The following is a 13,393-nucleotide window of genomic DNA, read 5'->3' on the forward strand; positions in this document are numbered from 1 at the left end:
AAACGATAAGTGTATATCAATAAATGTAAACATAAATGTTCTTTATAAACTTGCACATTCAGGCAACAATAATAAACGGAAAATATCGCTTTGAAAACAACCTGTAGCTTCTAGAACAAAACTAATTTCAGATTTGAAATCCCCACACACGAATTTAGTGCAAGTACTTAGAAGATTAAGTACTTGCATACATAATACAAAAAAATTGGTCCCCATTGCACTATAGCACTATAAAGCGTTTACTTAATTTTTTTACTAAAAATAAACTCATTGGAAATAAAATGAAATCAAGTTCTTATTTCAAAGAGATAATGCGGTAACTCAATCATTTTATTCTTTTTTTTCTTAAATGGCGGGCACTAGAGGTTTGTCCCGTTGGCCACAGAAATGCCAGAACCGCTACTCTCTTCTCGTTACCCAGTGGGCACCTGTGGCAAAGTCACGGCGGTGGAGCAGCGTCGCCCACGTCACCCAACCACAAACCCGTTTATAGGGCGGGGCACATTTACACAATGGAGAAAGGACATAGAACACAGAGAGAGAAAGAAAGATCTATGCCCTGAGCAGGATTCGAACCCGAGGCCAAAGGCTCCGCAGTCAGACACGCTAACCACTCGGCCATCTGGTCAGCATTATTTTATTCTTAGTATTTACTTTTACAAACTAGGATGTTTGTGTCAACTATAGTATATTAATATCCTTTTTGATAGATCTAAAATCGTTAGATTGCGATTTTCTAAAATGGGGTAGCCAACAGTAGAAAATATCCTCTTCGTTTACATGCAACTGTTCTACCTCTGTTATAATGGCAGTTTTCTGGTTACTGCACTCTGAGAAATAAAACTCTTACCTTTGACGATTGAGCAATTCATGAGCTGTATTTCGTTAATTTTGTCAATCATTTCGACTCAAAGTCCCATGATTTGTGATGAAAAGCGAACTCTCAAATATATGACGAAAATGTTTCCTCGTCTGGAACGCTAATCGTAGTGTATTGTGGGAGATTGTTAACGAGAATGATGAAACTACAATGAAGATAAGACGATCGAATATGTTGTTGTTGTTTCTAATGCTACTTGCCACAAGGACAAGCTGCTTGGTGAAATCGAGAAAATTTAAGGTAGAGTGTGCGTTTCTTGATTTTCTGTGGTGTCATCTATGGCCAAGAATTCAACTTCTGCCACACCATACGTCACACCCGTTTATAGGGCGGACCCATTCACACATCCATTCATTCATCCACAGATCGTAATTTTGACCTGAATCAAAGAGCGATCAATCTCCAATCCAGTACCCCCAAAGGTATTAATTTGTTATGAGAACATGGAGGACTTTAGCGACTCGACAGATTTAACGTGCATCAGTCACTTTACTACACGAGGAGTCTTCGGCCGGCTGGATTCGAGCCTACGAACTCTCGGGCATGAACCCAGCGCCCTACCGACCAGGCTATCCCGGCCCTACGATCTAATATAAAATAACAAAATAGCCGATCGAGCTGTATGGTGGTCAAACAGCTGGCGTAGTACAAGGCAAATCCCCAGTCCGAATTCAGCGTCGGGTATGGGTGCAATTTATCTGTCATTCTATTATTGGGGGAGGGGGTGTCGAACCACTTATATGGCCCCCACGATAAAGTGATTATTAAAAAAATTAGTGAATTAGGTACTTCAAAATTTTTTCTTTTCTTTTTTTTTTGTTTCTTTTTAAAAAAAATTAGAATGACGGAAACTTCTGTAATTTTGAAAAAGCTCATTTCTCGTTGAAGGGATGATAGTTATTTCGTCACTTTGGCCAAGTTTCTGTTCGGAGCATGTACTAGGAAAGGGTTTCGTCAAAATTGAAGAAAGTTTCGCTACATCCGAGCATCCATTTTTTTACTGTTTGCAGGGCTGTCACGGGCAACTCACCATGCAAAGGGTGCTGACTAATAATATTCAAGACTTTTCAGAAAAAAATTAAAATTAGCAACTTCTTATTTTTTCAGTTTACTATAGAATGTGGATGCAAAGAATATTTGAGATTTAAATACGAATATTTTGAAATGCAAGTCTTAGTGGTAGTTATGATTGAATAATTAAAACGATAATAAATAAATAAATTAATTGAGTTTCTACCCATTTTTACACTTACAGTCGCTTGTGGCATCATTGTTACTGCAAATTTTTGATTTACGCTTCCTCGGCAGGGGGGTTAAAGCTTTCATGAGTGGTAGGCTTGAAACTATACTACTTATTTTTGATAATAATATAAACCACAAAAATGAAAGTGCTTATTTTAGTCTTGCTCTGATATATTCTGGTTGATTCCATTATTTTCCTACATTCATTTTCCTATGTTTGTTTATTCAGAAGATACTCAGTGAAAGAGGAAAGTGACTTCATATGAGTATTATTTGGGTGGAAGAACCAGGTAAGTGGCTTGGCAAAAATCTATAAAAAAAGGACCCTCGAAAACATCTCGTTAGGTTTCTAAACATAGGTCGCGGGGAGTTTGAAATTACTCTGATGAAAATGGAAAATTTAAAATAGCTATTTTCGTACATAAAGGAAGAATGTAAAAGGATTTAATTTTTATCCACGCAAAATTCGATTTAACCAACATAAAGAGGAATTAAATATCTTCTTTCTGACTTTTAACTTTTTCAATATGTGCAAGTCATATATGCATTCTCAGGGTGTCAATAATCAGGGTAAAAAAGATAAAACTGGTAGCCAAATGTATTTTTATAGCAGTTTATTTGAGACCGGGGTAGCAATAGTTTGCTTTATTTAATTTACCATTACTTAGTTCGAATGAAAAATTTTGTAGTTAACACTTTTAACACACTAGGATTGGATGTGTTAGATTTAAAGTGACAGCAAAAATAAGTTTGTCAAATTAGTTATGCCCAGACTTAAGTTACCATTTTGTATTTTTTGCTATCCTGATTCGGATTTCGTGCAAATACATTTATGACTTGAACTTCCCAAGAAGATTAATGGGTTAAATAAGGAAATAAGAATTAACGAGTAAATTTCACTACCAGTAAACAGAGTGTCCTGGCTATTAACGAAATTTTGCAATTGTTGCACCTGCTATCATGAATTTACAACCTTGATTCAGATACGAAATAAATGTATGTTTTAGAGGTATTTAAAAGAATCTGTGACTAAAACTTTGTGGTATTAAAAGTATTGTGTCAAAGCTTTATTTATAAATTTTCGTCGTGCAGCTTTTACGCTTTTTTTTATAGAATTCGTTCGTTCGTTCACTGTAGTGGAACTGGGCGTCTGAGGCCTTACGGCCCTTTTCCCATTCATCCTGAAATAAACTAAGAAACATACATGACAAAATTAAAGCTTGGGGAGAAAATGGAGTTCTTGAGAAAAGAAAAGATGCACTTTGCCATTATTAGGCAATAACGAAATTACAAGTAATAAAAATGTACATTAAAAAAGGTAAAATTAAAGTACAATGGGAAAATAAACACTAATATAATTACAGTATTTACAGTTTGGAAATACATACAAAAGGGGGTTTTCATAGAATTTTCTGCTAGTAGTAGCTTTTAAATCTGATTTTTATGACTCGCCCGTCCTGAAAAATTTAATGCCGATGGTCTACAAATCACTCTATAGAATAGCTATATTTATATAAGAACGTGTTTCCTATTCCTATTTACTGCAATTATCTGAGTCCTTGAAAATTGAGGGACTCCAGTCAACACCTCCTACAACTTAAAGCCTCCACACGGTTTTTTTAAGGTAGTCCGATCAGACCACTATGAAGTTAAACCAGTTTACGAAAGAGCCATTTAATAGAAAATATATTAAAAATGAGAAAGTTGTAGCAAATATATGTTTAAAAATTTGTTTAATTTATGAATATGATTGGTTTGTCTTATTTACTTGTCAACCACTACAGATTCAATCATCAAATATATGTGATAAATTTCACTCAATTACTTTTAAAATAGAATTTGGGTTCATGTGCACAACTGGCTCACTTTTCAAACATTCTGCTCAGACAACTTATAAAATACCGTGTGGAGGATTTCTGATGTAGGAGGTGATGGTAATACCATACCTGCCAACTTTTAAATCCTTCCATTATCATTTTTCCCAGTGATATTAAAATGGAATTGAAACTTCAATTTTAAGCAAACAAATACGTTGTATTTGAGAAAACTTAAGTTGACTACCATGATAGTAACGCATCTTAATATATCTGCTTAATTTTTGTAAGAATAGTGGTGATCAATATCATTTAAAAATTAAGATTATAAAAGAAAAAATAGTATATAATTACTACCACTTTAAATATGAAAATAAAATCTTCCGGAAAATCCGGAAGAGTTGGCAGGTATGTAATACCAGGTAATTAAGATTCGAAGGCTTATTGAAGCTTAGTTTAAAAAACATATCCACGTTCCGTTGAAAGACAGTTTATCTTGAAAAGAAATTAAGAAAGAAACTGGGAGCACATTATAAATTTTTACCTCAGTTAAACAAAAAGAAAAGACTTTTTGATAAAGGAAATTAATAATATCCAGTTGATTTTAAAATAAATATATTATAACTATTTTTATAATAGCATTTTTCTCATCGTAAAAGAAAAACTATCCTTCCAAAAAATCAAGTTATTCTCTTTAACGAAACTATACCCATAGTCAAAACAGCAAAATATCTTGGTCTGGTCATAAACAGCAAATTTAATTGGAAAGATCACGTCTAAAAGTTATCAACAAAGCACAAACAGCCTGCCACAGATTACAAATCCTTCTTTAGAACCCTAAAATGGAACTCAAACTTAAACGTTTACTTTGCATCTCGCAATTACTTTACATTACTTTGCATCATTACTTTGCAAACTATTTACTTTGCATCCCATCCTAGCTTATGCATCTCCAGCTTGGTGCAACATCTCCACATCACTCCTTAAAAAACTCAAAATATGCTAGAATAAAATCTTCAGGAAAATAACAAAAGCAAGATGGTTTATCCGCAATAAAAACATACATCGCGACCTCTACATAGATTTTTTAGATCATCATACTGCAAAGCAAAATTTCAGATTTTTTGAAAAGACCATATATTGTGACATCGTAGGATTCAATGAAATTTTTACTTTTGAAAACTAAAGAGAAGACATAAACCTCAGGCCGATTGCAGCTCATTTTTGTAAGTGACATAATTTTTACTAAAATACAAAATATTTAATTTTCTTTTATTACAATTGCATTTCAATTGCCAGAAAGAACCACCTTAATGATTAAATACAAGACGAATGGGAAAAAAGCCGCTAACGGCCCCAGGCGCCCAGTTATATTTCGATGATGATGATGATGATTTTCTCATCGTTAGCTGCTTAATTATAGCTCATATTGTGTTGTTATTAAAACAATCCTATTTGCTACAATCCTATTTGTTGATTAGATAAAGTGAACGTTTATTTCGTCTTCTAAGAAATATATAAATTATTATAAGGAATAAAAGTCCATTGGATACTTTAACCCTTTCGAAAGCCGTGGGAATTATACTTACCCCCAATTTTTTTCCCACTTTTAATTTAGGTTTCCATTTGCTAATAGCTTCAGCTTTCTTGAAGGGCGTTTGAATAAAATTGGTAACCATTTTTGAGTTTAAAAAAAACGTATGAAAGTTATAAAATACATAATTCCCTTTGAAGTTTGTAGCATTAATATAATTTATTTTATAAATAAAAAGAAATAAAAGTCAATGAGTTCCTAATAGGTCGTGTTAAATATATTGACCAACAAAAAATGAAATTTTTATAAACTAAATGAATTTTTTTCCCTTTATCAATTACTATTCTTAAAACAATTTCAATTTCGAAAATACTTTAATTTACCCTTACTAGACACAAAAGGCCTATTAAAGGGTTAAAGAAGAAAGAAAATCAAGTAACAAAAAAGTATTGACAATAAAATATTTTATTTGTATGCCTTAGAAGAGAAAGGTCTAGTTGAAGTTAAAAATTTCCGCTGCATGCCGCCTCTTATTTTTCTAATAATCATTTAGATTTCGTTGAAATCCACTTTGAGCTTGTTGATTTCGTTGCTGGTTATTTATGTCACCAGAACCATAGTTGATATTTGAAGCAGTTTGTCCATTACTTTGTGGTTGATCTCCTCCTTGATTAGCTATAAAAAATACATAAAAACTTATAAATCAACGGAAAATTGCACTGCAAAATTAATATAGTTTGCACCAAACAATGTAAAAGATATACAGTGTATTCAGTAAAGATCAGCCTATATAAATAGTTTTAGACCCATGAAAAATTAAGAAAAGAAGATATGCACATTAGAGGGGTCGAAAGAAAAATAAACATTTTCGTTTTGGAATGATTTGGTGGGGAATAGTTTCCTATTGTAATCAAGATAAAAACGGTATTAAAATTTTAAGATCTGTTAATATCTCAAGTTCTCGTAATATACTTAAAATAAATAAAAACTTACAAAATTTTCATCTTTCTTAAAAATTTTTGAAATTGGATTACGCTTTGAAATAAAAACGTTTAGTTTTTATGCTTATTTTATTTTACAGCCATCGTTGAACAGCCGACCCGATTTTGGGTTAACGACTATCAATGTTCAACTCCATAGAATAGTAATTTTGAACCCAATCCAGAAGATAAGGGAACTCCTAGATAAATTATTGGGAGAAATTTAGCCTTAGTGGAGGAATTTTCGGTGGAACTAACCCGCATTTGCTTTATATGGAGAGGAAAACCTCTCACGGTTAGCCTAATGGCAAGGGGAATTTAACCGATGATCCGTCTACCATTGAGGATATTTTACGTCAGTACTGCGGTCGGTACACGCCGAGTGCGAAATTCATATCGACTAGCCATCGTTGGGATTTGTGACAGAGGTGTCGAATAAAGTATGATACATGAAGCTGGAAATGAACATATTTAAGCAAAGCTAAAGTATGTTTCAGTTATACCACATTTCTCCGAAAAATCCAATATAAAGTTTATAATAGATGCAAAAAAGGAACCTTAACAAAACAGTAAGCCGAAGAATTTCACTCCACTGAAAATCTTAGCAAATAACTGTACATGTAACGTAAATACCACACCAAACATTTGTTTGATTGAGTTGGTTGTAGGTGGAACTCGACGCGCCACCTAAACGTGATGAGTTCTAGATCAAACTGATCTAACATATTGAGCGAAAAGTTACATATTGAAAATTAAGAAAAATTGGCTAACTTCTGGTTTTTATTTATTTATTGATAAACAGTTCGCGAGAAAGAAAATTAATTTTTATTTAGAATTCAATTTATTTCTTTTATTCAAAACGTCAAACTAGCATAAGAAACTAAAGCAAGCGACTCAAAACATTTGGAGCAACTCAAAAAAATAAACATCTCGTATCGAAAATAGACACTTTGAATTGGTTAATAATAGTGACATATTCAATTTTTCATAGCTCAACACAGTTATTTTTTGTTCTTAAAAATGTATAGCATTACGTTATAATTTTTTTTTATTTTCAATCAAAAACAAAATTAAAATTAAATTTGATAGAATCTAAATTTTTTTAAAATTTTTTAAAGTAGTTTAATGCAGCAAAATTATTTTCATTTTTGTTAATAAATGAAAATATATTTTTTACCTTGGTTACTTCTGCCTACTCGATATCCCCCATCTAAAAATAAATGATTTTTCATGATTAATAACACATAAAAACAAAAATCTCGTGTTATGAGGTTTGGCTAAATATTAGAAACATGTTCTAAAAAATAAGTCCCTTTGCATGGTTTAATACTTCACGAGATCATACACTCAATTAGCTGTTCATTTTATGAGTTTTAACTAATTTATTAAAACTACTAAAAACTAACTATTTTTTATGATTCAAGTGCTCTTAAGACTATCTTTTTGTTTAAATAATAAGAAACTTGATTAAACAAATGAAAATTTACTTGGTAATGCAAAATCATATACTAGTTTTTTTAATTGTAATTTTTCATCAGAACTTTCGTCCTTAGAGCAAAACTATTTGTTTACGTGTTTAGATAAACGTGTTTAGTAATTGGTAGCAGGTATGCAAACTTGATGTGGATAGTGGGGAACAAAAACTTTTTTGGTGGTGTTAAAATTTAGCTTTTTATGTATTTCTTAGTTGAGTAAATTTGATTTAAAGTTATTTTGCCCAACACCCCATTAAGGTGATTTAAAAACTCATCAGAAATACCATTTTGTTTTATTTATCTTGCAGTGAACCTTTTAAGTCAATGGCAATAATGCATAAAATTGTCCCCTTTCTTTCAGCATCAGTGAAAATGATAAAAATGATCGAATATATCCACAAAGTATGTATTCCAAATATTAGTATTATATAGTTTTTGTAATTAAATTCTTTGCAAAAAATATTTTAATAAACATAAATTGAATGAATGAAATTTAATGGAATCCTTTTTGGATAAAAGCAGTGATAGAACCCAGATAAAAACCTTTTTTGATTCCAGTCTTCAGTTAGTTAACTCTAACTGCGTAAACATAGAAACAGAACTTGTAGGTTCAAGTTAAAATTAGAAAAAAGAATGCTAATGAATGAAATGAATGCGAATGAATGAAATTTAATATAAGGTAACTGTCTACCATATAGAAAACTTTTTTGATTCCAATCTTCAGTTACTTAACTCTAACTGTATAAACATAGAAACAGAACTTGTAGGTTCAAGATATAATTTGAAAAAGAATGCTAATTATTTTGTCTATGCGCAACTTATCTACCATAAAATTGACAAGGCACATTTTCCATACACCACGCAAACTCTGTGATTTAATAAATATTTCATTTAAGCTGTATTGTATTACATCAAAGTTTTCAGTGGTCTGTCAAAAATATTCAAGTTCGAGTAAAATATTCATCAAAGCAATTGGAAATTCCTGTGATTGAGCCACTACTTATAATTAAATACCCTCTGTCTAGTAGATGTGACATATTTATAAATGTATTGGAGATTAAGAGTTATTGATGTGATCAGGTATGTTTAATGGAAAATTTATTTAAATAAAATCACATTTTTGGTTGCAAACATTGCTGCAACTTGAACTATTTTGCTAGAACACGGGAAAAATTATTACATGCTGAAAATTAATATTTTTAAAGTATATGCTTACATCGATATCCATAGCCACTATCGTCATTGTCTGGAAAAAAAACGTATTTGGTTTTGAAAATGTATTGAATGTAATATTCAATGCCAGTAAATTGATATTCGTTTATTATTGAATATTTCTAGAAATTTCTACTATTAGCAATTGAACATGGAAAAAATCAGATAATTTCTATTTGTTTTATTAGGTAATTACCGAATGAGTTAATTTTTCCTCTTTTATAAGACAATACAAGCAAAGAAAATGATGGAAAGTTTGCAGAAGTACAATAATCTTTCATCTCTGAGTACCGTGTGCACCAAAAAAAATAATAAAAACAAATAATAATAACTGTCTACTTGCATAAGCAATGAAATAGAAACGGACGGAAATTTAAATGCACGGTTCACTGCTGTCTGTTAAAACAAATTGTATTAATTATCAGTAATTTTTAAAATTTTTTCATATGGCCGTAAACAGATTGTGTGCTATTTAATCAAAGCAACTGCAAAAAAAAAATAATAAAAAAAAATTGTTTTCAACAACAACTAAGCACAAACTGAAGGACTTACAATCCAATGGTGTATAATAATAAGTATTAGCAGACACCCTAGCAAATAATTTAAATTAACTAACCTGAAGCGCTTCAAAGAACAATGCTTTATTGTTTTTTCAGTCAGCAGTGCCATCTAATGGCGAACTTTGCAACAGTTTTTGAAATTTTGTGAAAGGAAATTTTAGTGTTCGAAGCAAACGCAGCTAGCAGAATATTCCTGCCTCTTTCATTTTTACTTCAATTATTTTTTTAAATCAATTATTGTTTTTTTTTAGATAAACAATACTTCATTTGAATATTTATGCCCTACTTACTTACTAATCACTTCACTACGACTTTTATTTAATCTTTTTCCACAATCATAATTTTTTTCTTTTCACCGAAATATTGCAAAAATATATGTATTAGTACAAATGCTCAATAAGTTGGAATAGTTAATAGACTAGAAAGTAATAATATATGTTTCAAAAATAAATTGTAACAACTCCAATATTTATCTAATACTTAAGATAAAGATTAAAACAGGAAGAAAAAAAAAGATATTTATTTTTATAAAAGATATTTAAAGTTTAATTAAAACAATTTTATTAAAGACATTTAAAATTTTTATTAAAGATATTTAAAGTTTAATTGAAACTATGTCAAAAAAATTACGATTTGGATTACCAACAAACCCTTTCATACAAATTATTATCATATTAATCAAATATTATTTTGTTACTTACTCCTGGGTCCATAATTTCCTGAAAATATATATTTTTTTGTTACATCCAGTATGGTATTATAAATTTAAAAATATCTATATGTATTTCATCAAATTTACTCATTTTTCATTGTACTTACCATCATCATCTGAAAAAATAATTTTTTTGAGTATTATGGTAAGTTAAAAAAAGTTGCATCTATGCAATATTATTAAGATTTAATTAAATTATATTAAGATTTAATTAAGTAATTTAATTAAATTAAATTACGATTTATTTAACTTAAATTATTTTAATCTAACTGAAAATTCATGCTTACCTCCATAAGAACTATCCCCTAAGATCGAACCAGCATTTTAAAATAAAGAATTAAATAAAATAACGCAAATTATAAAAAACACTCAAAATTTATATTTAAATTTTAGGAAATAAGCAGGCTGAGTTACACTTTCAAATGTTCTAATATGGTAAAGCACTTTATTGTTAATTAAGAAGCTAAAAAACAAGATGTTTGCGATGGAAAAGTAAATTATTAATTTAATTTTCAATTGTTACTTTGGAATGTTTTGTTAATATTTTTTAATAAAAGGGTTTTTACATTATTAATGGATATGATTATTACTTACTTCAATAGCCTTGCCTAGATTTGCACTTTTTTTTTTATAATACAGCTATGAGTTTCAGCATACTAGTGACTCCATGCCGTAAGAGTGGACATAAAGGTGTAAGGTAGCTGTGTACAGTGCACATTCTGATCACATGATCAGATCTTCACGATCACGACTTAATCTTAATGGTTCAAGTGGGTGACCTCAAATATAATTTATCAGTTCAGGCGATAGTTCAAGTAGCGAAGTCATACGCAGAAACGTACTGTACCTTCTCTGAATAAACGTATCTTTTTTTGACTGATTCGAATTTTTGACCCCCAAATAATAGAGTGTAATCTGGCAAATATGGTCAAAATAGTTTGATTAGGAGAGCGATCGCAAGTTTGGATCCCATAATGTTAATTTCAATTTATGCATATCACGCAAAGAGAGAACTTTTTAAGAGAATTGAAAACATTTTGCACCCAATTGTAAAATTCGTTTATCCAAAGATAATTCCATGCAAAATATAACTTTTAGAAAATATTTATTATTTTTTAGTATTTTATTTAATAATAATCGAAAATTTTTTGAACTGTATGGTACACAAATTTTTACAAGATTTTAAAGAGCGTAATTTTAAATGGCAAAATGCAACATTTTAGCGAAATCGCTCGAATAGTTCCTGAGAAATCTATTTTCGAAAACACGACTTTCTCAAAATTTGATTTTTCAGGAAATGAGTCCTAGAACGTGAAGAACCCATCATTTGATCAAAAATTATTCATGGTGATTCGTTTTTCTATTCGCACACTGTACAAGTCAATATTGACGTAATCTTTAAGTCCTTGTGAATTTGCGTTATTGCTAGCAGGATTTTCCTTCTCTTAAAAAATACAATTTTAATCATTTTGTGGACTGGTTCTTGTACGAATATTTCTTATGCGAATATATTTTCTTATGCGAATAAATTTTCTTTTTTGTATTTTCTTATTTCGTATGCGAATATATTTTTTTCTGTAAAATACCATACAGTGATAATCCCAAATCAATCAAATAATTGAAATTTATCTTATTTTTGTTATCATCATTTGGAAATCGGAAGCACTATTGACATATTTACCTAAGCGGAAGTTGTGGATTACTGCAATATTTAAAGTGCAAGTGTAATAACAATTATGGTTAGTAAATATTATTTAATTTTGTCGTTACTTAAAAACTTCGCTGCACTTATATCAATTCTTGTTTTTAATTGTTTATAATCCGTTGTGATCATTGTAAACCAAACTTATTGCATCAAAATGAAATAGCAAATAGTAACAATCGCTACTACTTAAATTATTCAAAGGAAAATCTCTGGCTTTAACGGGAAAAATTCTAATTTATTTATTTTATAGGCTTTAGTTTTAATTATGGTAAAAAATTTAAATTATTATCTCCTAAAGACTGTATTTTTAAAACTATAATTACTTCTATTTTAATTAAAATTGCTTTTTTTGAAATAACTTTAAATTAAATAATACCCTTTCTTTCCAAAATAGCAGCTACATTTGAATACTTTTGCACTGATTATTGTTACTGATGATTTTAAGATTTTGCTTAATTATTTTTCAGAGTTTTCAGGGTGCTATGCTGTTAATCAACATATTCTTACCGAATTTTCTATCTTTAAATCAATACCAAATTAGTTTCAAATGTCCAGGTTCCACATGATCTTAAGCCACGCTTCATTTTCAAAGGACACTTGCACTAGCAATGACAAAAAACTAATTTCTAGCTAATGAACCGTGAATCCATTAAAATAATAATTTTACTAGCATCGATCTGATAAATTGCTTCTAGAGTTATTTAAGACTCCACTACTTGAAATGCAGCAACTAATGTGATGCACAATTCTTGATCTAAATGTTGCAAATAATTTCAGACGGTTGGATTATGTTTTATAACATGTTCACACTAGCTCCACAGCATGATGCCAATGTGTACAAAAACATTTTTAAAAAAATGCTTATTATAAAGTTTACATCTAAATTAGCAATAAAGCAATATCAATAAGGATTAAGATAAACATTCAAAATATTATTTACTAAACTTTTGTCATAAATATGAACTCCAACCCCCCTCTCCGACATATACATATATTTTTATATTCATATACACTAACTTCAATAAACAATTGATTGTGTAAGATGAAAAAAAAATATTCGCAAGGATTAAGTAATATTTTAAATGAAAAAAATTAAGCTGATGTTATTAAAAGGCGATTCTTACCTCCATAAGAACCATCACCTGAAATTAAACCAGCATTGTGTGAAGAATAAAATATAGCATATTATAAAATTCATTATTCAAATTTAAATTCTATGCAGTAAACTAACACATCACTGAAGTTTTATCATATATATATATATCTCGAATAGTTCCTG

At 30.0% G+C, this 13,393-nt stretch overlaps 1 protein-coding gene across 1 annotated transcript in view; it reads right to left on the reverse strand.

Moving 5' to 3' along the window:
• Positions 1-5,917: 5,917 nt before the first annotated feature.
• LOC139427240 (eggshell protein-like) overlaps positions 5,918-13,393 on the reverse strand; it is a gene marked incomplete in the record, with an annotated part of 17,043 nt that continues 9,567 nt past the window's right edge. Inside the window, 4 exon segments of the mRNA XM_071188255.1 lie at positions 5,918-6,145; positions 7,628-7,660; positions 9,142-9,171; positions 10,399-10,416. Of these exon segments, the coding sequence (XP_071044356.1) occupies positions 6,009-6,145; positions 7,628-7,660; positions 9,142-9,171; positions 10,399-10,416 (218 nt within the window).

This window comes from Parasteatoda tepidariorum, chromosome X2 (assembly GCF_043381705.1).
Source record: "Parasteatoda tepidariorum isolate YZ-2023 chromosome X2, CAS_Ptep_4.0, whole genome shotgun sequence".
In the NCBI taxonomy this organism is placed as follows: Eukaryota; Metazoa; Arthropoda; class Arachnida; order Araneae; family Theridiidae; genus Parasteatoda; species Parasteatoda tepidariorum.